Source organism: Ixodes scapularis, unplaced genomic scaffold (genome assembly GCF_016920785.2).
Source record: "Ixodes scapularis isolate PalLabHiFi unplaced genomic scaffold, ASM1692078v2 PGA_scaffold4__175_contigs__length_147842914, whole genome shotgun sequence".
NCBI classification, from domain to species: Eukaryota; Metazoa; Arthropoda; class Arachnida; order Ixodida; family Ixodidae; genus Ixodes; species Ixodes scapularis.
In genome coordinates this window covers 23,579,599-23,607,274 of record NW_024609879.1, presented here as the reverse complement: position 1 = coordinate 23,607,274, position 27,676 = coordinate 23,579,599, and the positions used below count along the sequence as shown (strand labels likewise).

General features: G+C 47.1%; 1 protein-coding gene across 1 annotated transcript; it reads left to right on the top strand.

Annotated features, from left to right (window-relative positions):
* The first annotated feature begins 14,363 nt into the window (after nt 1-14,363).
* LOC120843987 (classical arabinogalactan protein 9-like) lies at nt 14,364-14,915 on the top strand. The gene has a single exon (XM_040215530.1). The coding sequence runs from the start codon at nt 14,364-14,366 to the stop codon at nt 14,913-14,915; it is 552 nt and encodes a 183-aa protein (XP_040071464.1).
* The last annotated feature ends 12,761 nt before the right edge of the window (nt 14,916-27,676 follow it).

Here is a 27,676-nt window from a genome sequence, read left to right as displayed (position 1 = left end):
ACTCCCAGAATCTATGTTTCGTCACTTGACAAGCCCCCGAAGCCTCGACCATGACCGACTTGGTCATGGTCACTACTATAAAAGTGGGTGATGTTCCGTAGGCTGTGACGTCATTGTTGTGGCGCTGCTTCAGTTTAACTTTGGTGAGATTTGCAACGAAAAGATTTAGTCATCAGCAACCCCAAACTTTCGTCCAAAATAGAGAATGAAACGTGAATTCGGAATGATATAACAACCTTCTGCAGAAGCGGTTTCGCATTACTTGTTCCTTCGTCACATCAAGGAGCGGTCAAGTGGCTCCACTTCATCCGCCGAAACTAATTCTTAACAAAAAAGAAAATAAAATTTTAAACTGTCTAATTGGGAATCAAATTGGTTAGACGGTTTTAGTTGACCTAATGAGTAATAAATCCGCTCAGGTTAGTCCAGGCCATCAAACTGGTCATATGAGGAATTGAACCAGCGAAACAGGGTGGTGTGGGTAATTCTCCAGAAAATTCACGATTAATTTGACTGTCAACGAACTTTTAAACGCCTTCCTGCCAATAATGTAACTAAAGCAAGGGTGCAGGCGAGCTGGTTCAATACTGACATGGCAACCCTGAAGTCGGGGGAAAGAAGGGACGTAAGACAGACACAAAACTCCAATTTTGAGTTTTGTGTATGTTTTACGTCCCTTCTTTCCCCCGGCTCCAGGGTTATCATGGGAGTATTTCTGCCATTATTCCTAAAATATTGCTTGTATAGCATAGCATTATAATATCCTGAGCACAATGATGTTGAATATCTCACAATTGGGATTATTTTAGAAAAACAAATTGAGTATGTATAGCCTCCTATGTTTATTTCAGCAAGTGTTTGTACTGTTAACTACCACGCTGGTGTCAAGGGCGTAAACTTTTGCTTTAGTAAGACAAGTTTTAAAAGTGTGTTTGAAAAAATTGTACATCAACGTCAGCTACAATTTATAGTATGATATGAACGTCCGATGTTTCTATAGTATTTATATTTTAATAATTAAAAATATGTTTGATTCTCCTGATTCTCTATTCTCATGATTTATTAGTTGTCACAAAATCGTATTTGATGTCAGTGGGATAAAAAAGGAGACCCATCACAGTGCCAGGCTTCACCATGACAGGACTAACGGCGCGTTTACGCCAGGACTGGAGCCGCAACCGCACAGAAGATCTGCGCAACCGCAAAGCTGATCTGGGCGTTGGGGAACATTTTCTCCAACCGCGTCACCGAGCCAATGAGATCTCCCTGCGGGAGCTCCCATTCACCAGCAGCGCGAATGCACTATAATCGGGGTGGTCGTGGTCTTATCACGGCACTTTCTGCTCCTAAAAGCATGAGCAACATCGTTAGTAAGCAACATATTACCTGGTCTGTGAGCGTTCGGGCTGAATAGTCGTCTACGATGTTCGAGACTGTAGGGTGTATGCTGATGTACCCTTTTTGCCCAAAAAGTCCTCTCCATGGCATCTTTCACCATCTCCATATACGTTGCCGTTTCCTTCCTTTCTCTTCTCATTGCATCCATGTGGCCGGCTATGAAATTTCAGTCTTCAGTCGTGGGCGAGGATGCTTGCAGCTTCCGAATATTAGAAGGAACGAAGTAAACCAACCTTGAACATAGTAAAAACACAGAGATTGCGAAAAAGAAAGGACAGGCAGCCACAGTCTTAATTAACTAGCACCAGCTCGTTTTCGTCCTAAACGTCTGTTCATAAATCAACCCTTTTCCATATGTCTGTTCTCCACCTGTGGTCGAATATTTTTTCTACATCACATGTATTTTTCTGATAACATTCAAGAGACAAAAGAGCCTACAAGCCCGAAATCAATAAATTAAAGAGCTCAATATTCAGATACTACTCAGTCAGTTCAACACCGCCTAGTTCGCAAGGCCTTAGTGTTACTGGATTCTACCCCCTCTCATAGGTCATCGCAAGGCAGACTGGAAAAAGTGCTGGATTCGCATTCAGCTGGAACACGTATTCTCACCAACTGAGCACGAGTTCTAGGCCGATGCTAACATAGCACTGTCCACTTTGTACCTTGCACTGAAATATGATAATCGGCAAAGAAAACCAAGCGCTAAAGTATTGGTATTTAGGAGGTGTTAGGCCAACTCAAAATTAAACTGTCCATTAAATGAATTCTATAGCAACATTTTTTGCCGTGAAGAAAGCTGTTCATGGCATGTGCAAAATAATTTTTACGTGACTTGTTTTTATTTTTGTATGCGGCAGCTTCTATTCCAAAATGACGATGCTATGTGGTATAACCCTATGCTTTATGTAAAATACTGTCATAAAGCATAGTGTCTGTCATAACCAGAATTTATTAATGCGCAATTGAACGACAGTCAAGACGAGAAAATTGCACCCTAAAGGGCTCCGAAAAAAACATTTATTTTAAACAGTTTGTAAGGGACACAAGTGTCAAAATAATAAATTTTACGCAAAAAAGTTTTTAGGGTAATATTGCCCTATGAAAAAAAAAAAAACATTTCAAATTCAAACGGGTGGCAAACTGGTCGACCCGTTTGAGTCAGACGGGTGGCAAACTTGTCGATCCGTTTGGATCAAACGTGATTATGGGATACGGGTACCCGTTTGAAACATTACCCGCTTAAAACGGTACCCGTTTGAAACGGTACCCGTTTGATACAGACGCCCGTTTGATACAGGTGGCCGTTTGATACGGGTGCCCGCTTGACCTGGCACGTGACCACACGTTTGAACGTGCCATTCGAATCGGCAAATTATGCGCTAGCCCTAAATGGGTATCGTCTGGGAGGCTGGTTAACTTAAACTTATTTAAGACGTCCCGAAACTCATAAACCTATTTATGACGTGGACGAAACACTTAGAACAAATGTGCTCGCGTAGGTGCTTGCAAATGGACAGGAAAGCAGAGACAAAAGATTGTTTTCCATTCTTCTCGAAGTTTATTACCTCTTCTGTAGACAAGTACAAACGTGCAAGCGATCTGTGAAATGTGAGAGGCACTCTACGTTTTTATATACAACTGAGAAGATTGCAAAGCAAACAAGAACCGAGCTAATTCTAGACTATATAGGCAGACTTCGGGTAAATTATTTTCCCGGCTGCCGCGAGAATAGACGCTACATAATTCTATGAATAATCTGGAAGAGTACGCATAGAAGAACGGTCAACCTTTGCCAACAAGTAGGTTGCAGTGCGCTTGCCATAATAATAGCGGACTTGAACGATGTAATCCGTGATATTTGTCGACACGGTCAAAGCAGGACAACCACAAACACAAACGAGAGGGAACGGCTCCTTGGAAGTTTCAGCACGATGCGGCGCACAAGCTGTCATTTGCCGAACCCAACCAAACCGCAAGAATTCCTGACTTTGAAGAATCCATTGTGACCGATATACGGGTAGGACTTTTTGAACACCGATAGCTTTGGTGCACATTCAATACGTTGTCGAGAGACATCCTAATAAGACCGCAGGGTTAGGCGACAGATTTTAGCGCACTGAGCGTCTGTTTCTCGTCTCTTTGTCCTTGTGTTGTTCAGCGCTAAAATGTATTCCAAGTTCCAAAACCAACTCGCCCAACAATCTACTCTGCTGAGATCGAAGCAGGTAGGACGCACGAAGTTCGAACTTCAACTGACAACGAGCAGACAAAGAAAAAAGCGGCTGCAAGACGCCCTTTCCGGATCTCAATGCTTATCAGCGTGTAGCTCGCACGCTACTGCGGGTCACGTGACAGAGGGGACAACAGAGGAAGGGGGGGGCGCGGTGAAGGCGGAGGACATCGGGACCAAATACTTTTCTAGGGGGATTACATTCCACTCTGCTCATTTGCATCAGACAGAACGCCTACAGCGCCGAATGACGGAGGGGAGGTCCGCGTCAGTCCACGCGCAAGTGCACGTGGATTTTCGCGACGGCCGCGGGTGGTGTCGTCTCCGCTTCCACCTAAAGCCCCTTCATGCTTCAAAAGTAGCGCAAGGTGCGTCGATACACGAGGCACGTGCAACGTGCAACCCTAGAGAAGATCATGGCGGCACAGTGCACCAAAGTATTTAGCGCACCACTGAGCTAGATTTTAGACGTCATTTTATTCTTAGAAGTGGCACGCGGCACGTGTCTCGCGCATTTCCACAACAATGAATTGCGTATGTAGAACAACCATCATCATTTACCGCCCGATAGCCGAGACCTCCCCGACGATAGATGGCTCTCGCCAAGCCCAGAAAACCTGTCCGCGCCAAAGCGCATTTGAGAGGAGTGGAATGTATTCCCCCTAGTAAAGTATTTGCCGGGACAGCCCTCTCCCCAGGCATTTTAGCGTGACGTGCTTTTTGTAGCCTCGGAAAGCATGCGCGCGCGCTGGAAATGGCGGCGGCCAGAAGCTCGGCTTGCGCCCGAGCGAAGAAAGCACTCAGCGCGAGCTCGTAGTTTGACTGCTGCAACGGCGGGCGTGCTCTCGCAATGCTCGTTGTTCTTGCAGCCGCGTGTTCGCGCGCTACCTTCGTTGCGTCTTGAATCGAAGTGAAACGGAATCTAGAAGTACATTCTTTCACAGGGTCGCGTCTTCTGCGAGAGAGATTCGAGCTGAATAAGTAAATTGAGGCAACAGAGTTGGACAAAGTTTTAAAGTTCTGAAAAAAATATAGGCTCACCAAGGTCGCGCGTTTACGTAAAAAAAAAATGTGTTAGTTTTAGTTGCAGTATAAGCGAACATCCGCGCAATTAAATTATAAATATAATTACTTGCATTACGCGGGAGATCTGAAATCAATGAACCAGCGCTCCCAGCCTTCCGGAAACATTGGTTGCCACGGCAGAAACAGTCGTGCCCATGCCGCCGATCTGTACGTTCTATATCAAACGGGCTCCGGAGAGCCATTTGATTAAACCGGTACAGTTTTCCGGTCGCAGGTCACCCGTCTGTGCAACATGGTCACCGGTTTGAGCAAACGTGCGACAACTTTGCCCAAACGAGTCGCCCATTTGCCCAAACGAGCGACCGGTTTGCCAAAGCAATGACCTGTTTGTCCAAATAGGTGAACATTATGGCTCATACGGGGGACCCCTTTGAGCCAAACGGGCGACCCCTTTGACAAACTGGTGACCGGTATGGTTAAACTGTTACCGGTATGGACCTCGTTTATTTTCAAACAGGCGCCAAATGGTTTTTTCAGTAGGAAGGGTCTCGTCGGGGTGGTGCCGTGGCCTGGCGGCTAGCTTGCGGCGGTCGTCGGGCCATGGCGGCGTAGCTCAAGGTTGGTTCCTCTGGCATCGTCGTGTTGGTTGAAATCTCAGGCTGGACGGATCGGTGAACCTCCTCCCGGACAACCTCGCCGAGTGATTGTGAGGATGGGCTATCCGCACCGGGGAGCATCTTGCGGAGCTCTTCCCGGACGACTTCACGGATGACGTCGCGAATGCCGGGAATGCTAGGGCTGATGTCGTGGCCCAATGCACAAGAAGCACCGATGCTCAAGTGCCGATGATAGTGGCTGGCTCCTGCGAGGAGGGCACGTTCCATGCTCGTTGCTTCCTTGACGAAATCTTCGACGGTGGCTGGAGGGTCGCGGACAAGACCACCGACGGTGTCATCCTTTACGCCTCGCATCACGATCCGCAGCCTCTATTCGTCGGTGGCTTTAGGGTCGGCGCTAGCGACCAGGTGCAAAACGTCCTCAACAAAACTGGTGATCGTCTCTTTTGCGTCCTGGGTGCTCAATCGAAGAAGGTCCTCGGCCCTCTCCCGTCGATATTGGCTGGTGAACGTCCCTTTCAGCGCATCCTTGCAGGCAGTTCATGAGGTCAGCGAAGTCTCGCGATTCTCGAATTAGTGCCTGGCCGTTCCTTTGAGAGCGAAGTAAAGACTCTGAAGGCGGTGTTCGTCCGTCCATCCGTCGTGCTGTGCCAGTCGCTCGTACTGTTGTAGCAAGTCTTCGACGTCTTCATAAGGCTCACCGTAGAAAGACGCGGGCGTACGGGCAGCGACAAGAAGGACAACGACGGGTAGAGCGATCATCGTTACGGCGACTTCACCGGGCCTTAATTGGTCTGGTCTTCTTTGAAGGGTAGCCTCCCGGGGCTGAGCACGTCAGTTGGCCAGCGTGTTTTCGGAGGGGTACGGTCACGGCCATAAAATGCAAATACCCCGCACCTCCACCAAAATGCCACAAATGACAATGGATGAGGCGATGATAACAGATGAAACTAAACGTTTAATGGGGCGAACTTATGCCCCAAAACAAAAGGAAATTTTTTTTTTTATTTATTGATACTACTATCTCCTTCGGGAGATGTGGTAGGAGGGGGTACATAATGTTGTATAAAGGCATACATTTCTAGTCATTTTAGCACACGCGAATACGGCAATCAATGTCATCATTATACAGTATTGAATAAAAATTAGAGCAAAAAAAAAGCAACAACAACAACAAAACAACCTACAAGAAATACCGTCAATCGCAGGAGTTACAGAAACTGCGAAGGTTAGCAATGAGTGATGACTCAGATGAAGCATTTATTATATGACTGGGTAGGGCATTCCAATCATGAATGGTCCTTGGGAAAAATGAGAACTTAAATACATCGACCCTACAGCTGTATTCTTGTAATGATCTACAATGAAAATTTCGCGTGGGGTAGTTATGAAGAGCAGGTGAAATATATGTAGAGGTGTCAATATTAAATCGGTTGTTTAGTAGGTCGAGCAAAAATTTTAATCTTTGAGACGTACGTCTATGGGTTAATGGGCTAATGCTGGAACACACATATAGTTCGGAAACCGGGTATTGTCTCTGAAATTTGTTGTATATGAAACGCAAGCCTTTTCTTTGTATGAATTCAAGTAAATTTATGTTGGTTTTAGTAAACGGGTCCCAGACGACGGTCGCATACTTTAATATAGGCAGAACAAACGTTTTATAGGCTGTTAATTTTACATCCGATGAGGTTTGCTTGAAATTTCGCCGGAGAAACCAGAGCTTAGTTAATGCCTTGCGAACAATATATTTGATATGGGTGTTCCAACGCAGGTCGTTTGAAATGATTACACCGAGGTATTTATAGGAAGTCACTTCGGCTAGGACAGTATTGTTAATGGAATAATTATAGAAAACAAAACTAGTTTTGCGGGTTATATGCATGCGAACACATTTGTTAACATTTAGTGACATCTGCCACGAGTCACACCAATCGTGGATCTTGGATAAGCAGCTGTTAAGTAATGTCTGGTCACTAACACCATTTACCTCAGTGAAGATAACAACATCGTCCGCGAATAAACGTGCCCGTACAGGAATGTTAGCAGTGATTTCGTTTATAAAAATTGAAAAAAGTAAAGGCCCAAGGACTGACCATTGTTGAACGCCTGATAGCACAGGGACTGGCGAGGATGCACTAGAGTTTATCCGAACGTACTGTTTTCTTTCTAGCAAGTAATTTTCAAGCCAGGAGTGGATGATATCGTTTTGCAAGATTGATTTAAGTTTTAGAAGCAGTTTACAGGGGGACACTCTGTCAAACGCTTTGGTGAGGTCAAGAAAATTTACATCAACCTGTTTAGAACAATTTAATATTGCAGCAAAATCATGGACGGTTTCAAGTAATTGCGTCGTGGTTGAAAGGCCATGACGAAAACCATGTTGATTCACATTAAAAAAGTTGTGATTTTCTAAATACGCTGCCAAATGTTTAACAACAACGTGCTCTAAGAGTTTAGAGCAGTAAGGAAGCAAAGAAATTGGCCGGAAGTTCCCAGGCAAGAGATGAGATCCAGGTTTGTGAACGGGAACGATCTTGGCAATCTTCCATTCTACAGGAATGATGGACTCCGGCAATGATTTTTTAAATATTAGATAAAGATACTTTGAGCACCATTCTGCGTAGCGAACGAGGAACATATTTGGAATGCCGTCGTGGCCAGCAGCTTTTTTTGTCGAAAGATTAAGCAACGCTGAAAGCAGTATCGGGAGAGATAAAAACATCGGGTAACACTGATAGGTTGGGTGACAGGTTTAAACAAGGAATAATGCCGTTATCTGAGGTGAAAACAGACAAAAATAATCATTGAAACCTTCAGCGATGGTACAGTCATCCGTTAATAATCTGCCCGAAACCATAAGTTTGGAAATGTATTTTCGAACCGGGGACAAAGACCTCCAAAACTTATCGGGTGATTCCCTAAGGAACGTGTGCAAAGTTATATTGTTATACTTATGTTTTGCAAGACGAATCATAGCTTTCAGTCTTGTACGCATTTCATTGATATTTAAACGTCTATTGCCCTTCCTGGCACGATTAATTTTTTGTTTTAGGTGTAGGATATCGCGAGTGATCCATGGATTATGTTTTCTGGTAACTTTGATACTCGTTGGAACAAACCTTCGTAAACATTCAAGCACGGTTTCTTTAAAGTAATTCCTAAGGGTATCAATAGAAGAACCATCAGAACACATGTTTGAAAAAGAATCAAACGACACCTCAAGCGCGTCAAGTACTGACTCGTCTTCTGCTTTAAAAAAATTAAACACACGCCTAGAAATCTTTTTACGTAATGAAGGACGAAGTGTTGAAGTAGAAAACTCAACAAGTACCATTTGATGATCAAAGATCCCATCCACCACTTGGCAGTCGTACGTACGTGCTGCAAGTGGTTCCGATAAAAACACGAGATCTAGTGTAGATTGAGAAGACGAGGTTATTCGTGTTGGACTACTAACAATTTCAAGTAGATTGTTATTATAAACCAGGTCAACTAGCAAGGATGAATTAGGGCAATCACTGCCACTACACATAGAATCCCAATCAATTAAGGGTAAGTTAATGTCACCAGCCATAACAAGAACCGGGTATTTTCGTTTAATCTTAAAAACAAAATCAGCAAGAAGATCAAGAACGGATGAGCAAGCATTTGGCGGACGAAACACTACGCCGATGACGATTGGCGGAGTAAACCCGGTAAGCTTTAGCCATAAACACTCAATATCATGAGCGTCATTGATTACAACAAAATCCAAATGAATTTTCAGGATAACGGCAACGCCCCCACCACGTGATTCGCGATCGTTCCGAACAATGTTATACGATTGGGGAATTATCTCTGAATCATGAATAGAACTATGCAGCCACGTTTCTGTTACAGCAACAATGTCAGATTCGTGATCATACAACAAACACTCAAGGTCAACGATTTTATTAGCAACACTTCCGGCATTGGCATTTATTAATTTCAAAGATTTCGAACAAGGTACGACGTGCACGGTGAAAAGGCACCTGTTCATTATCAATTTGTTGTAGAAGAGTTTTACCATGTCACCTTGCCTCATGTTAGCGTCTGCACTATCCCACAATTTTTTTCGAAGTAATCGTACTTGTTTTGAGTAGTCGTCAGAGATAGAAATTTCGGAACCTTTTAGTTTGTAAGCGTTTTTAAATAAATTGACCTTTTCGTTAAAATCACGAACATTCAAAACATTCAAAATCACAGGCCTCGGGCGATCTCCTTTGTTATAACCAAGCCGGTGGATCCTTTCAATGGTAATGACATGTACAGTCGGCCGCAAAATTTTGCGGGACATGGGAGCGCCAGCCAAACTGCATTGCCGCGCCGTCTCGTGGCCCGCTGCCTGGTGTCAAGACCCGCGCATTGCGCATGCGCGGTCTTTCATACTAGGAGGCTTGCCCTGTTCCCTGGCTTCCGTCCGACGCGCTCCCGATTACTGCGACCGGCGCAAGGTGCCGCTTCGCAACCGCTATGCAGCGAGTCTGCTTCAGCCGGCGCGACGGGCAGCTGGGCTCGCTTGACCCGTCTTCGCGGCGCGGTACACTCTCCAGATAACATTTCACTAGAATCTCTGCTACGGGTTGAGCAGCGAATTATCTTTATTCTGGTCTTATCCATGACCCTGCAGGTCGTGCCCTGAAATTGAAAATGAGTGTTCCGCGCACCGAAAGTGAAGCGAGGCGTCCCGTCAATGACAGGCTAAGTGCAAAGGGCGACGGAAAAGAAGGATGGGGAGGAGAAAACACACGGAACGGTAGATGAAAAAGGAGAAAGCCTCTGTTCCCCTCTTCCGTTCCGGAAGCTATGAGCCAATACAGTGCCACGAGAGTAGCACGTGATCTTCTAATTTGGCGGAGCGACCTGGATTGGCTCGGATTACTCACAGCGTCCACTGCGCTTAGACTGAAGGTGAAAGGGAGTATAGAAGCAGAATTTTCTGGGTCGGCTTTTGGAAAATTGTGTAGTACCGAGGTTTGTGCTAAGAAGGTAGTGAAGGGAGTTACACAAAACGCGAAATCAGCGAATGAAAATAAATTGGAAATCATTTACTTGCATGAAATAAAAGAAGGTGAAATGAGTCGCCCAGACATATCGCCCTGACTGCAGAGCGCGGCTAACGGCCAGTGTGTTGTAGCGTGCGGATTGAGTTATCGCGACTGAGTCATCGCGGAAGCGCCGCCCGGCTCGTGACGTCATGTCTGTGATAAAAACGCTGCGCTCAGGAATAAAGCACTTCTTGTTCGCCAGCACGCCATGGTCTACAGTCACTTCATTTGGCGACGAGGCTGTCTACGTGCCCTCGTAGGCAACGGAAAGCGACAGCGAGGCGAGTGACGCGAAGGAACGCACGGCCACGGAAGAGCAAGCGCAGCTTGTCATGCGTTGAAGCCTGCCAGCGACGCTACATATTCCCGGAGTATGACATCGCAAGCAGCACGCCGGCCACCGCCTTCGTGTACCGACAAAGGGCAACGAGCAACGCCCCCGAGATTTCGCCTCGGCAACTCGACTTGAACAGCAACGGGGACAACCTGCTAGGCAAGGGAACGTCGAGCGGATGAGTACTGTGTTTCTTTTGGGGTTCCGAAATGTCACGCTTGGGAAGAATATCGGAGTTTGACCCTAAGACACAGAACATTGAATCGTATTTGGAACGATTTGAACATTTTTTAGTGGCAAACGACATAAAGGACGAGAAAGTGCTTCCCGTATTTCTGACAGTGATAGGCCCTGAGGCTTATGAAGTGCTAAAGAGTCTGGTCGTGCCGGCGTCCCCTGGCGAGAAGTCGTATGCAGTTGTTAAACAGTTGTTAATAGAACATTACAGCCCTAAGAGTTCCGTTATAGCGGAGCGCTGTAAGTTCAACAGACGTGTTCAGGACGAACATGAAAGCGTAGAAGACTTCATAGTTGAACTGAAACACTTGGCTAGGAAATGCGACTTCGGCAACTTCTTGCAAGACGCCCTTCGGGACAGGCTAGTAGCAGGCATACGTAATGAAGAGAGCCAGCGTGCCTTGTTTGCCGAGGAAAACTTAACGTTTGAAGGCGCTTGCAAGATTGCGCTCGATCGAGAACTGGCGGCTCGAGACACTGCACTCATGCAATCGAGAGACAAAGAGGCATCGTTAAACGCTATAAAGAGTCGACAAAAGGGACGATCAAAGGGCTCGAAACCTAAAGATATTCAAGGGCCTAAAAAGGAAAGGTGTGAAAGATGTGGTAGGAGTCATGCCTCGAATGTTTGTTGGTACAAGAGCTTTGTCTGCCGCAAGTGCTCGAGAGTAGGACATTTGCAAAAAATGTGTCCAAACACAAGGGTGCCGAAGAACACGAATGCTCTGGAATGTTCTGACGAAGACACTGAGCACGACGTGTACCATTTTATAAATAAGACTCAATCGTGTTACGAAGTGAGTGTTCAAGTTGAAGGGAAACCCTTAATCATGCAAATTGACACAGGAGCGGCAGTCACAATTGTTCCTGAGAGCGTGTACGACTCTGTTTTTCCACATGTAAAATGTGGTCCGGCTAAATTGTCACTTCGCACGTACACTGGAGAACATCTGCAGCTCAAAGGACAGTGTGATGTCGCTGTTGTGTACAAGGGTCAAAGTATGACGTTGCCCGTCGTAATTGTCAAAGACAATGGAAGGAGGCTTCCAGTGCTGCTTGGACGGAACTGGCTCCAGCGTTTAAGGCTGGACTGGCATGAGATTGGCCAAGTCACAACGGAAGATAGGGCTCAGGCACTGCAAAGGAAATACCCTTCCGTGTTCTCAAAAACACTGGGCACCATACAGAAGTTCGAAGCGACGATCTTGCTGAAGTCTGGTTCGGTCCCTGTGTTTAGCCGTGCTAGACCTGTTCCCTTTGCTTTGCGAGAGCAGGTAGAAACCCAGCTGCGCAGCATGGTAGAAACGGGCATGCTTCGACAAGTAGCGCGCAGTGACTGGGCAACACCACTTGTCGTTGTCCCAAAAAAGGACGGTAGTCTCAGACTCTGTGGAGACTACAAGGTAACGATAAACCCTGTTTTGAAAACCGATCACTATCCGCTGCCCAGGCCGGAGGACCTGTATTCTGTCCTCGCAGGAGGCAAGGTTTTTTGCGTACTTGACCTCTCTGCGGCGTATCAGCAGGTGCCACTCGCTCCAGAGTCCAGACCATTTTTGACAGTTAACACTAGCTTGGGTCTTTTTGAATTCCAACGCCTTCCCTACGGTGTGGCTAGTGCACCCGCAATATTTCAGTCTATGATGGATGAGGTGCTAAAAGGCATTCCGCACGTCGGATGCTACATTGACGATGTAATCGTGGCAGGATCTGACACGGCAGACTGCCAAAAGACTCTCGAACGTGTCTTGGGAAGGTTGCGTGAGTACAACATCACGCTCAACGCGGACAAGTGCCGTTTCTTCCAAGAATCCGTGACGTATCTGGGTCACACGGTGACCGCAGACGGGATTTACCCTACAGAGGCCAAGAAAAGAGCGATCTTGGCAGCACCTGAGCCCACCACCGTCACAGAATTGAAGGCATATCTGGGCATGTTGAACTTCTATTCGAAGTTTTTACAGAATGGTTCAACAGTCGCAGAGCCGCTTTATCGGCTTTTGAAGAAGGATCAGAAATGGTCATGGACGAAGGAATGCAGCGAGGCGTTTGCTAATACGAAAAAGTTGCTGACTAGCAGCCGGGTGCTGACATTCTATGACGTCGATAAGCCGATCGGAATGCTCTGTGACGCGTCCTCGTATGGCGTAGGAGCAGTTATCTTTCACGAGACTGCTGACGGCGAAGAGAGGCCTATCGCGTTTGCCTCGAGAACGTTAACGCCAGCCGAGAAAAAGTATGCTCAGTGCGAGCGCGAAGCTTTGGCGTTAATCTTTGGTCTCAAAAAGTTTCATCGCTATCTTTTTGGCAGAGAGTTCACAATCTACACTGATCATCAGCCGCTACTAGGCATTTTAGGCCAGGAAAGGCCTGTACCGACACTGGCCGCCGCACGAATGCAGCGTTGGGCCATGGTGCTGGCAGCTTATAAATATCGGCTGAAGTATCGCCGAGGGAAAAACATGGAAGTGGCTGATGCTCTGTCGAGATTGCCTCAGGCGGTGCCCGCTGAGGAAGAACCTGTTGAGTGCCTCTCAGTGTTTCAGTGCCTCCCATTGAACGTAGAGGAGATTGCAAAGTTTTCAAAACGAAGCCTTACATTGTCCCGTGTTGCTGAGTTTACTCTAAATGGTTGGCCAAGACCGCACGCGCAAGAACTTGGGCCTTATTACGTGCGCCGCGACGAGCTTTCACTTGAACAAGGTTGTGTAACATGGGGTGTCCGTGTAGTGATCCCGGAACAGCTAAGGGACCGCGTGCTGAACTTGCTGCATGAGGAGCATCCAGGCGCCAGCCGCATGAAGATGCTGGCACGAAGTTTTGTATGGTGGCCTGGAATTGATGCGGCTATCGAGCATCACGTACAGAAATGCCAAATCTGCCAAGCAGTTCAGCCCGCCGCCCGTCCGGTACCACTGCATCCCTGGAGCTACCCTGCCCGGTGCTGGTCGCGTGTGCACGTGGATTTCGCTTCAAAGGGTGCCCATGTGTTTCTGGTGCTCATCGATTCATTTTCGAAATGGATCGAGGTTTGGGTGATGTCTTCTACATCCACCACTAAAACATTGGAAAAACTTCGAGGAGCCTTTTCTGCTTACGGTTTGCCCGAGGTACTAGTGAGCGACAACGGTCCGCAGTTCACGTCAGCTGAGTTTGCTGACTTCATGAACGCCAACGGCGTGAAACACATTCGCACCCCGCCTTACCACGCAGCCTCTAACGGTGCCGCAGAGCGCACGGTTCAAACTGTGAAACGAGCATTGCTCAAGCAGGTGCTCGAAGGCGAAGCAACCGGTCGGCAGTGTTCTCTTCAGGAAAATGTTGACAGTTTTCTGATCTGTTATCGCAACACACCAAACAGCGTGACTGGGAAAACGCCCGCCGAACTATTCCTAAGGCGCCAGCCACGCACAAAACTTTCCCTGCTTAAACCCGACTTTGCCGGCGCCATGCAACGCAAGCAAGAACATGTGAAGGAACAACGCGATGTGTCGCGAGGTGCTGAACGTGTGTTCAACGTGGGCGACCGTGTTTTTGTGAAAACAGTGCGCGGTGAGTGTGTCTCCTGGGAAGAAGGAATCGTGTGTCAGGTTGTCAGTGCTGCGACCTACGTTGTGAAAGTGCTCAACCAGCTTCGCTTCACGCACGCTGACCACCTGCGTCCTCGACACGCGGAACCCATCGTGAGACCGGGCAGTACGACTGTGGATGACAATCCATCGATACCGCCACCCACGAGCTTTCCAGCCCAGGTGCCGTCAGCACCACCCAGTGCGAAGGCACCGACGCTAGCGGCGCCACCTCCAGACGCGGCTGGTACGACGCCGACGCCGGACGCAACAGCACCAGCGCCACCCGCAGACCCCGCCCGGGAAGGACCGGCGACACCTACTGCAGCAACGCCGGTTCCGTCTACGACAGCTGAGAAGCAACCCCTTCGACGAACTTCTCGCGCATGCAAGCCGCCTGACCGTTTTAAACCCGAGGACTTTAGGAAATGAACATTTTTTGCGTGAGGGGGAAGGAAATGTTGTAGCGTGCGGATTGAGTTATCGCGACTGAGTCATCGCGGAAGCGCCGCCCGGCTCGTGACGTCATGTCTGTGATAAAAACGCTGCGCTCAGGAATAAAGCACTTCTTGTTCGCCAGCACGCCATGGTCTACCGTCACTTCACAGTGAAATTACCGTCCACGGTAATCACCTCCTCTAGACGTCGTGGCATTGAATCGTAGAGCGAAGCCACGATCTCAGTGTGTTCACGCAGCGCTTCCCATTCTTGACTTATTGCGCTCCAAAGCGCTTCGGCCGTGGCGCTGCCCAGATTCTGTGATGCGAGGCGTGTTTTCATGAGGCCCCACACGTTTTCGATGGGGTTCATGTCTGCCCCATTGGGCGGCCATGGAAGCTGGCACACGCCGCGATCTTCGCTGAGCGCGTCCACCCTTCGTGCAGTATGCACGGGGCTGCGGTCGTGCTGCAGCAGGTAGGCACCGTCCGGAAAAGGCCCGTCGAGGGCATACGGAATTAATTCCTCGTCGATAACGTTGCAGTACGACGATGCGTTGAACCGCCCTTCGATTCGTACGAGGGGACCGAGGCCATCCTTGGTGATGACACCCCAGACGGCGACCGCGCACCGGCCACTTGAAAGCACAGTTTGAACGTAGCTTGGCAGGTATCTATGCAGAGAGTAAAAAAAGTGGCGTGAAAATGTGCACTCTACACGATCGTTGTTTGATACCTCTATTTAGATTAGAAAGCCCAAACATATTTATCGGTTATTCACTGGCATTGGGGACGTTCCCTCCGTTTTTCCGACGAAGCCAAGCCACCGAGCCACCTGGGGCACTACGGCTAGTTTACAAATCCTAGTTGGTTTGGCATTCCACGAGCATTCCGCAAATCTACACGAGTTTCGCAAGATTTCTGTCTTCCAATCGGCTTCTATTCATGCGTGGCATACGCGAATGGTGCGGTACAGCATGTCCGCTTGAGTTTCAAGGGTCCTTGTGAACACTGCATTGTGTTTCTGAAGTGCGCATTTGTTTTTACGATCTGCCGTGAGCAAGATTTAATTTTTTTTTTCCGTTCGCCATCAAGCAATAAAAAATGGGGAGGAGGAGGGAAGAAAGAAAATCAAGACAACTTACAGTTGTGGAACAGCTAACATAACGTGCGCGTTTGGGTTTTAAAACGTGCTGAAATCACTTATTTTTAATATTGAAGCTGCTAGCATAAACAATAGAGGAATAATATCAAAGGCAGCGACGATGATAGAAGTGATAATTCCGGTAACTGAGGTAAAGTAGTTGAGTGACTTGCCACAAACGTCTCTCGGCTGCTGTTTTTAGCATCATTATTTTATAACATCTGATTTTCTTCAAATTTCTGTAGTTTAAAGAGGTTGCTAGTCAGCCATACCTGCAATTCCACAGCCGCCAAACACGCCGCTTTTGGTCCCACCTGGCGCAAAACGTGGACTCATCCGTGAAGATAACTTGGGACCAATCGTCCACGGTCCACTGCTGGAATTCCCGTGCGAAGTCCAGTCTTTGCTGACGCTGTCGCTCGGTGACATGCGGTTTTTGTGCCGCAACACGGCTCTCCAACCCTGCTTCCTTGAGTCGTCGACGTATCGTGTCGCACGAAATATCAAGACCCAGCTCTTCACGAATTTCTCGCGCGTTTAGGAAAGGGTCGGCTACTGCTGCAGCTACGATTAACATGTCGTCTTCTTGCTTTGTGCATCTCCGGCGGCTAGAATGCTTTGCGTCAGAGAGTCTTCCCTCATCATCGCGAAAAGCTTTAATAATTCTAGTTACCGCTGTTTCTGACCGTCCCGTACGGCGACAGATCTCCCGCTGTGGAACTCCTTCCGTGAAAAGTCTTGCAATCAACCTCCTTCCCTTGATTGCAACTCTGGGCGGCATTTTCTCAGAACTGAAAGCATAAGCAAAGCGAGTTGGTTTATATACGCTTTATTACATGTTGGTATCCAATAACACGGCCCGGGTTTACAAGAAAAAAAAAAGAAAGAGTATAAAATAATACCGCCCAGGTTTACGGAAAAAAAAGAGAGAAAAATAATCACGATCACTGTCAAACACTGAAGAAAGTGCGTCATTGCCAATTTCAGGGCACGACCCGCAAGATCATGAATAAGAACAAAATACAGATTATTCGCTGCTCAACCCGTAGCCGGGATTCCAGCGAAATGTTATCTGGGCTTGTAAACTCGTCATGCAGTTGACGGAGCGCACCGATGGGCTCATCACGACGATGACTTCGCGCTTTTTGCGCCGAAGTCCAATGGGCGCCCTCCGCGAACTTTCGGCTCATACTTTGTGTTTGACGAGTTTAGGGCCCTTAGAAAGTGCACCGCGACGCGAAGAGGGTTCAAGCGAGCTTGGCTGCCCGTCGCGCCGGCTGAAGCACACTCGCTGCACAGCGGTTGCGAAGCGGCATCTTGCGCCTGTCGCAGTAATCGGGAGCGCGTCGGACGGAAGCCGGTGAACAGGACAATCCTCCTAGTATGAAAGGCCGCGCATGCGCAATGCGCTAGTCTTGACACCAGGCAGTAGGCCACGAGACGGCGCGGCAATGCAGTTTGGCTGGCGCTCACATGTCCCGCAAAATTTTGCGGCCGACTGTACATCCAATTTACCAACAAAAACATCACTGCAAACTTTCTGCTTCAGTTGGACAGGGTTCTCTTGACGATCTTCAGGTATACCGAAAACAATAACATTGTTCCGTCGACTATGATTTTCATAGTCATCAAGCTTGTTTCCCATCTGAGAAGCAGTCACTCTTAAATCGGAAACAGTGTGATTTAGCTCAGCAGCATTAGCCTCGTAAGCCTGGAAGGACCTTGCTGTGCTATTGACCTCATCAATGGTGGCCTCAATAGAACATAGTCACTTTTTCACACCTACAAACATTTCCTTAACGCTTTGTTGTTCCTTTCGCATTTCTTTGATGTCCTTGGCAATGTCCTTCTGGCTTTTTAAAATCTGCTGAAGGGGATCCTGCGTATCGGCTTTACTAGCTTTATCAGGGCCGGGGTTAGTTTCGACGTCACCGGCCAGTAATAACAACTTTACCGTGCGAACACATTCTACAAGGATGCGAAGAACAGTGCCGGGGCATGGCAGCACAATAAGGCAAAAATAATTGCTCTTATACTCGTAATAAATTGACTTATTTTTACTAACCTGCGCAATCAGGAAGAGCTATTTAGTCGTCATGCTCCGAGATCGCTACCATGCCCACTGGCGAAATCCAGTCGGGACGCGGCTTTTGTAGGCGATGTCGCTGCTGTCGGGAACGGTGTAGACGTCACGAAGCCACGTGGTCCCGTTGAGTAGTTATCGTAGATGCAGGGTGAGTCAGCACGTTGACGCTGCACTTGAGGCGACGGGTGCTGGCCACGTGTTCGAAGGCAACCGACCGATGCCAGCATCAACTGCGTAATCAGGAAGAGCCATTTAGTCGTCATGCTCCGAGATGCGCTACCATGCCCACTGGCGAAATCCAGTCGGGACGCGGCTTTTGTAGGCGATGTCGCTGCTGTCGGGAACGGTGTAGACGTCACGAAGCCACGTAGTCCCGTTGAGTAGTTATTGTAGATGCAGGGTGAGTCAGGACCTTAACGCTGCACTTGAGGCGACGGGTGCTGGCCACGTGTTGGAAGGCAACCGACCGATGCCAGCATCAAATGCGTAATCAGGAAGAGCCATTTAGTCGTCATGCTCCAAGATGCGCTACCATGCCCACTGGCGAAATCCAGTCGGAACGCGGCTTTTGTAGGCGATGTCGCTGCTGTCGGGAACGGTGTAAACGTCACGAAGCCATGTGGTCTTGTTGAGCAGTTATCGTAGATGCAGGTTGAGTCAGCATCTTGACGCTGCACTTGAGGCGACGGGTGCTGGCCACGTGTTGGAAGGCAACCGACCGATGCCAGCATCAACTGCGTAATCAGGAAGAGCCATTTAGTCGTCATGCTCCGAGATGCGCTACCATGCCCACTCAGAAGATGACTAACGTAGAAGTTTGGGCTAGTTGGTATTTCATGATTAAAAATTAAAACAGCGCAGTGACACGGGCAAGAACAAGAAGGTAGACGAACAAGGCGCTGACTTACAACTTAAGTTTATTCGTGCTAACATGAAGTATAAATAGTTTAACGTCATGACACACATGACACGTCATGACACACAACATAAGTATAATGTCTTTAGAGTTTGTCAGGTCACCTTGGCCTGTATTGTTGAGACTGCTGCTGCACTCCCGTCTTCGAAAAGTGTGAAGTGATTGGGAAAAATAAAGACAAACTAACTCGAGAAATTATTGAGGCGCGGGAAATTAGAAAATGGGGGGAAAACTGTGCCAGCACCCCTTCAATATGTTTATCCGAAAAGGAATGTGGCTTAAATTTCTTGACACACAGTGACAGCGCATAAATGTGGCTAAGGAGCACGTGGCGTCCATTACATGTATTTTATCTTTATTTGTGTGTCATGACGTTATAGTATTTATACTTCATGTTAGCACGAATAAACGTTAGTTGTAAGTCAGCGCCTTGTTCGTCTACCTTCTTGTTCTTTTCCGTGTCCTTGCGCTGTTTTAATTTTTAAACAGAAGATAACAGTAGAGCGCCGCGGGCGTTGATGGCGGCGGAACGGCAGGCATAGAGCAATCTACACAAGGTAAAGAGCGGACACTGCCGTAGGCCCCAGCGTCCCGTATAACAACTAGCGCGACAAACGGTCGATGAGAAAAGCTTACTCTTGATTCCGGTTCCGGTGGTTTCAGTTTCGTTTTCGTTTCCGGCGCTTTTTTTTGCCGAGCGTGCTGTCGCGCGGCTTCTCTTACTTGATGGCACAAATACTTCTGATTAGAGGCTTCACACCACGAAAGAGCAAAAATTATTGTCTTTACTGCTGTGAAATATTAAGATATCTATTCTTGTCATACTGCTTCCGTTTGTTTACGTGTTTACGAAGTATTTTCAGGCAACAACAAAAAGTGCTTCAGAATGATTTATTTTGAGGTCAATCATAAAGACACTTGGACGATTCAGAATCGCGAAGTGTTCTTCATGAGGGCACACACATTCATATCAAGAAGAAACGTTACAAGAGTCCCACATTTACCAACACTCCAAACCAGAACTTTCCAGTGATGCTAAATGGTTTGATTGAATTAATCATTGGTCGTCACAATGCTGAGCAGTTTCAGTAATGTGGACATGTGGCCATAGCTATCATTAACAAGTAATGTAAGCGACTTTATTGTTGCCAGCTCGACATTTAGCGATGTGCCAGTTTCGGAAATATTTCGCGGGCACAAACTTTCACCACCGTGAGTGACATTGCATGTATTCACGTCCATAGGGCAATTTATTCACGTTACCAATTTCTTGTGAGCTTGATCAAATCGCGATATTTGCGAAAATTAGGTCCACGCGAAGATTAAATCGTTTACGCTATTAGAGCACAGCCTAGACTGCACAGAATTCAAAGAAGCAGATTCAATGTCAATATACACTACACTATTTAGTAGCCTAACACTTCTCGTAGGCTAACAAAAAGAACCTCATACAGACTCAGGGAATATTCAACATTCCCATGCATATTCAACAGAATGTGTCTACAGCAGAAAATATAGCGTGCTAGTACAGGGCCTGTGAGAAATTACAGCAAGAACAGGCAGCTAAGGTCAAACCACCTAAGAGTGTTGGGTAATAAAAATATACAAAATATCGGTTACCAAAGTAATCATACAACATTTGGTCAATATACAAGGAACATTGATTAAAACAATAACATATCGGACATGTTCGGCATATACTCCACGCACGCACCCATCAAAGATCACTTTGCTACAAAACGTCCTCATCCCGTATATAAAAAAAAACAATGTCCTGCATTATAAAGTTGCAAAAAAGCCAGAAATATAATCGGCATGCAAACTGCACAACCCAATTAAAAATCGTTCTTTCATAGGCGCCTGAAACACCATACCACACTAAGCTTTGAACTTGTCGAGTTGAGCGCCAGCAACAGAAGAATGAATCCGAACTTTTTCCAAGTTTCGATTAATAAAGCGCACATGCCAGCTCAACCGCACCCTGCAAAACATCTTCAAAAACCTCCGCTGACACTCCTCGGAGCATAAATGCAAAAAACCAATACGCGACAGATGGTGATACAAGACATCACAGACATTGCGCAGGTGTGCTACGCTTTCTATAACACACATAAAGTGAGATTCCAGGCTCTGAATGTAAGTGAAAGTAGCCTCCGAAGGCACAGTTAAGTTGCCGAACATCTTTCCTGGAACATGAAAGGCTTTAGGCATAGTAAAATATTGGTGGGGCCAGTTCAAGCTGTCAGACCCTTCCCTCAGTGACCCAGTACAGAGACAACCCTGTGAACTTTTTTCCAGGAACAGCTTGATTAGAAATCCTGCCACATAATAGGTAGCAGAGTCGTCTATTATGTTAGAGTCTTTACTTGATGCAAGTTCCGAAATATCGTCCAATGGAGGGAAGTCGTCCACAGGGGCACATTCCACGGCATCAGCGATTGAGGTTGTCTCTAGTGAAAACGGGAACATCTCCTGAAGGAGGTTAGTGTTGTCATCTTCAACATTTCCCTTTTCCGAGAGTTTTAGCAGCTTCCTAATCCCAATGTGCCTCAGTCCACAAGTAAACTGATACAGATTAGGATTGGTGTTGCAGCCGTGTTGTTGCCTCATCTGCCCGAAAATATTTTCGAGGGCATCTTGCTGCAGTCGCCGTGTCAAAAGAAAGCTGAAGTTATATTTCTCAGAAATATCCTCCCAGAGCATGAGGACGGCCCTGATAGTAACCTGCCACCCAGTCACTGTTTGTGGCTGCCGCCTACCCTCAAACTTCCAGGCTGCCACCCATGGAAGTTGGTTGCAAAGGAAATCAACGATTTCAGTGCCGCCCTTTCTAATCGCATAGCGTAACTTTTGTTCAGATTTTTTTGGTCTCGAGCTGTTAAGACAGTCAAAAAGTTTGTCCATGCGGTAACAAAAGTATGCCGTGGACATGGCCGCCTCGGGGAGCTGTCTGGCATACACAAGAGCCAAAAGTGCAACGCAAACTGATGAACTGAGGACCTGAGTCGCACGTTTCACCATCATGTTACTGAAAGGTTTCTGGTAAATATGCCGGTCTGTCAGTTTCGGGGCTAATCGTAGTCGCATCTCCTGCGTGGAGTGGTAAAGTTGCACAATGTAGTTCCAGTCTACAGTTTCACTCCCGATGTGTAGCTTGTGGGCTTGCAGGTTGTTACGGGTGGTCTTTATCAGGTGCGGGACATCAAAAATCAAATAGACACTTTCATTTCTTACTTTGAAGAATGGCTGCTCAACAGACACTCCAAGTTGATGCGCCAAACTTACGTTGGAGGCACCCTGGTCACAGACCACTGCTTTGATAGTAATGCCAATGTCCTTCAGCTGCTCAATCAATGACATAAGCAGGTTACGAGTTACAGAGGATGGTGTTGACGTATGCCCAATAGTGTATGCTACAGGTTTCACCCACCTCCTAGAAACTCCAGAGAGGAGGAAAACCTGGGCTCTGTCAGCAATACTGGAAGTTCGCTCAACACCATCATCTGCAAATCCGAGGACAACATCCTGCGCCACTTCGTATGACAAGTTCTTTTTCAATATCATCTCGTCAAACACTAAAGTACAAATGCGGTCGCGTTCATTCCATGACTTTGTTTTTGACGCAATCGATGACATGATGCCTGGAATTATACCTGGCGCCATTTTGACATTGGCGAGCCATCTTCGTAGTGAACGCCGAGATGGTAGCGTGAACACTAAAGACATAAATCGGTATGCCCGCGGTCCATGAAAATTCAGATGGAGCGCAAATTTCTTCAGCCACAGTGGAAATCGCTTCCCCTTGCCCTTCGACCTATTCTTTATATGCGATGATATGAGGTGAAATACCTCTTCAGAAACATGAGGCCGAATTATTTCCAGAGCTTGAGAAGCTGTCTGAGGCGTCTTCAGCTGCTGTTTCCGCAGTCTGGCTATCGTCTTTCTGTAGCTGGAAATTCTCGCCTGGAGTCGCTTGATAACGTCCTCGGGCCTTTTCGTGAGCTTGCGGCAAACAGGTGCAGGATGGTTTGGACCAGCTATAAAAATGGCAACAAGTCAGTGAGATTAAAAACAGTTGCAATAAGTGCGATACGATTTAACCAGTACAGGCACCACTAACCAGTAGCACACCAGGTAAGGTGTGGAGTGAAGCCTGAATTTTCTTCGTGTGCTTTACTATTTAAGCACTGTCAAAGCCAGTGTAACTTCTGACCACCAATTACGTTATTCTTTTACTAGTCATGTAAAATGGTCTGTACTAAATGTCTTCACGTAAAATCCTTGATAACCTTGCAAGTTCGAAAGGCTGAAATAGCTTGAAAAACGCAAAACAGCCATGAAAAATTCTCTTGAAACCTCCGCTTGATATGTGTGTTCCATTTTCCCACACCTCCCCAGTCATTAGTAATACAAATGGTTAGATCGGTATGCCACACACATGAAGCAAAGACTATAGCTTATAAAGGGACCTAGAATTCTTTAAACTGACCCTTCTGGGACATATTGTATTATCTACTGGCTATAGAGCTTTTTCTCACTTTTCTTTGACACTCTTCTTTGACAGACTGTCACGTGACAACTGGCCAGACTAACATGACTAGGAAAGTGTTTTGATCCTCGCGATGCGAATTTCGAGTGATTATTGGGCGCGATACTGTTGTATGTTTATTTGTTCCTACTTCGATTACTCTATTATTCTTTGAACGAAGTTGATAAAACTACATCTGTGCGTTGTTTTTTTTTGTTTTTTTTGTGTATGTCATGCGCCAAGTGAGTTATTTAATTTCGCTGTTCGCACATATTTTCCTCAGTTCATTCTTTTACCTGGCACGTACATGGAATGCGAGTCACCGATGTTTCTTTTATCATATTCTGGGCTTGCTTTTGATTGAGTGTGTTTTCCTGTGAGTTTGCGTTATTTCTTGTTTTTTGGTACATATGCGTGTGTGTATTTCTACCCTCACAACTATGTACCTCCCCCCCCCCCCCCCCCCTGCAATGATGCCTTCGGGCGCGGCGGGGTAACCCGAAATAAATAAATAAATAAATAAATAAATAGAGGTTTACACAAATATGTTTCAAAAAGTGGAAAGCAAAATGGGACACTTACAGTGTTGACCTCAACCACACTGGCCAGCGAAAAGACCAAAAGAGCTGGTTGCCTGACTTGGGTCTGGAAGAGCGCGCATATTAGGCACAGGCTGGTGCTTTAAAATAACTATATTACCGAGTGCTGCAGAGTGCATTACTGCGGAGCGGCATGGGAGTGGTGAATTCTCCAGTCTGTCGGGCTCTGCCTGGTCTGGAAAGGTTTCATTATTAGACACAGAAGTGCAGCATGACGAGATAACCTCTTACCAAGCACAGCACGGCTCGCTGCGCCGGAGCTGCACTGGAGTGAAGGGCGAGACGAGCTGGTTGCCTCAGTGGGACCTGGAAGAGTGCGCATATTAGGCACAGGCTGGTGCTTTAAAATAACTATATGTTACCGAGTGCTGCAGAGTGCATTACTGCGGAGCTGCATGGGAGTGGTGAGTTCTGCAGTCTGTCGGGCTCTGCCTGGTCTGGAAAGGTTTCATTATTAGACACAGAAGTGCACCATGACGAGATAACCTCTTACCAAGCACAGCACGGCTCGCCACTCAGGCAACCAGCTCAGGCCACATGAGCTGGTTGCCTGAGTGGGACCTGGAAGAATGGGCTTACTAGCCTACATAGAGAAGTTACTTATACCTTTGTGTATATGAGGGAAACACATTATTACAATCACCTATTGCAGATGCCCAGTTTATGGGAGGACGAACAGTAGGCACAGCTGATCGCACCAGGGTTGTTTGCCCTGGGTCCATAAAATCTTTTGCAGTGAAGTGATCACTGCAGACGCGATAGGTGGCATAGAGTTGCGAAGCAGACGTTCCGAGAAGATCGTACCTCTTGGCATTTTTATTTCTATTTAGAGGATACTACAGGCCATTGAAGGCCCAAGTAGGTGTGGGATACAACATATACATTCACACATACAACGAAAGCAAATAACACGACATTAAAAGGTTTACTACTAACTAGCAAATATACAGGCATAGTCGAGCCAAGCCTTTGACCTGGAATATATGTTATTTTCCAATGTGTTAAATGTACACTTTGGAACAAGATGTTAGATGCCAATCTGCAACCCTCTCTTCGACATTTTGGCTCCGCTTGCAAGCGATGGGGACATATTCTTATTTGGCAGGTTTGCTTTGGATGTCTCAACGCACACAGACAAATTTGGGCTCCTGCTCCAGAGTAGTGCAAAAGTAGCTCAACTAAGAAATCATGGTTTTTGCGCGAGAGGACGAACACAAGGCAGTACAACAAGCACAAGCGCGCTTGTGCTTGTTGTCCACCCTTGTGTTTGTCCTTTCGCACAAAAAACATGATTTCTAACGTTCACCAACTCGCCCAACAACAGGTCATTTTATAGCTATTTAACAGCAGGTGCACATTCACATTTCTTTAGGAAAAGACAGTATCAGTAGAGAGCAATATTCACCGCCCCCCCCCCTATGAAGCAGCGCTTTTATAGCTCAAATTTAGAGCCACATTAAAAAACACGAAACTTCACCCCACCATGAAGCAGCACATTTATAACCCCAACCCAATTTAGAGCCGCATTAAAAACGATACATTCAAGCTATGTATGAGAGAAATCAAGGGCTGCTTCTTTTCCTTAACAGTTTTGTCTTATAAGTTTAATTTGTCAGTTTTTATCTTCAAAGACAAAGTGGTAATTCAGTACTAAAACTAGTATAACTGACCTGAGATCGCTTAGCCCAAATCCCCACATTACAGTTAAGGCATCCAGTCAACTTTAGCGCTTGATTTAAAAGCGCATTCTAGTAATTAATTATATTGTGAAGAAAAATAAATTATTGGGATTTCTTTTATATGCTCAAGTATGCAAATGGTTCCAAGAAACTATTGACAAGAAGGAGCTCACGCCAACCTACCTTGCGTCAAGTGGGATTCGGAAAAATTTTATGCCGGGTTTCTTGCGCGTTTTACCGTTGTTTTCGCACCATGCGACACAGCAGTAGCTACCGTAGTAGCAACCGGAGGGCATCTGAGAAAGAAAAAAATGTAAGATATAAACACAAATATTCGTAGCTCTTAGTACGATAGCTCAGCCCATGTAACAATAATAACACACACGTAAAAAGCCAGCTGCTGTCTGAGGTTTATTTCGCAGCGTCTGTTGGACCTCTGAGCATGCAAATAACGGGTAAAACAAACGGACACGATACAGTTTGCTTTTTTCTCTTGCCCTTGTATGCGCACGCTGTGTTTTGCTCGCGACTATGCGATAACAAAGAAATGAGAAAACGCCTTACCTTCTGAAGAAACCTGTTAGGCGCAGACAATATCCACGTTGTCCTCACATTCTGCTCGCTGTGCTCACATGTGCTCAACACAAAACGCGTTGACAGGTGTCAGGCACCATGCGGGCACGCCGTCCGTCTGTCCCGCTTTAAAGCGCGAAACAGATGTACGACGAAACCGTCCGATCCGACGTGCGGACTGCCGGAATGACCTTGGGGGGGAGAGGGTTTTCGTAGCATCGGAGAGCGTTGAAAACCCTCGCCTCCGACCGTCGTATTGCGCGGTCGGACGTCACTCCAGCCGCTCCAGCCGCTCCAGCCACTCCAGCCGCTTTCTCAAAGCAACTGCAGGAACCGGAAATGGCCCGTACATCACGTAATCTTAACGTAGTAAACAAAAACTATTTCACCCTTTATGATACTTGCAACAATTTTAAATATAATAAAATTAAAACTTGAGTATTTATTTATAACAAACCTCACGAAATATTTTCATTCTTTGGCACACTGGCACCACTTAGCGGTCGGTGAGAAAACTAAACGCTCGGCCGCGAAACGGCTCGAGTGGCCACACTTTCCCTTGTGTAGATTACTCTATGCAGCAGGATCTTACGCTGGCGCGAGACTGACTTTGGCTCGCCACGCGAAGCCCTTATGTACAGTCGGGAGCAAAAGTTTGCGGGGCACGGGAGCGCGTGCCAAAATGCATCGCCGCGCCGTGCAACGGCAGGCTGCCGCAATAAAAAGTCGTGCTTTGCGCGTGCGCGTCCTTCGTGCTGGCAGTTATGTCTCTTTCGCTCGTTTCTGTCCGACTCACTCCTGATAACCGGGGTCGGCGCCAGGGTCGCAAATTGCCGTTTCGCTGGCTGCCATTCCTCGCGTCCTCTTCAGCTGCCTCAGCAGCCGCGCTGGGTGATGGAGCGTCTGGTTGTCCCCCCCCTTTCCCCCGCGAGCTCCGTCACAAAGCGCGGCAGCGGTGGCTGAGGCGGCTGAAGCAGACGTGCAGCATGACAGCCAGCGAAGCGCTAACTCGCGCCCCTGCCGCCAGCTTCTGTTATCAGGAGTGCGTCGGAAAGAAACGAGCGAAAGAGACAGGATAGCGTGCAGAAAAGGCGCGCATGCGCATAGCGCGGCTGCTTAATGCGACACCTCGCCGTCGAACGGTGCGGCGATGCATTTCGGCACGCGCTCCGGTGCCCCGCAAACTTTAGCTCCCGACTGTACAGTAGAAGCGTGGGCTTCTAGAGTAATC

Coding starts and splice junctions, on each gene's coding strand:
- LOC120843987 (XM_040215530.1), top strand. CDS start 14,364: ATGCAACGCAAGCAAGAACATGTGAAGGAACAACGCGATGTGTCGCGA.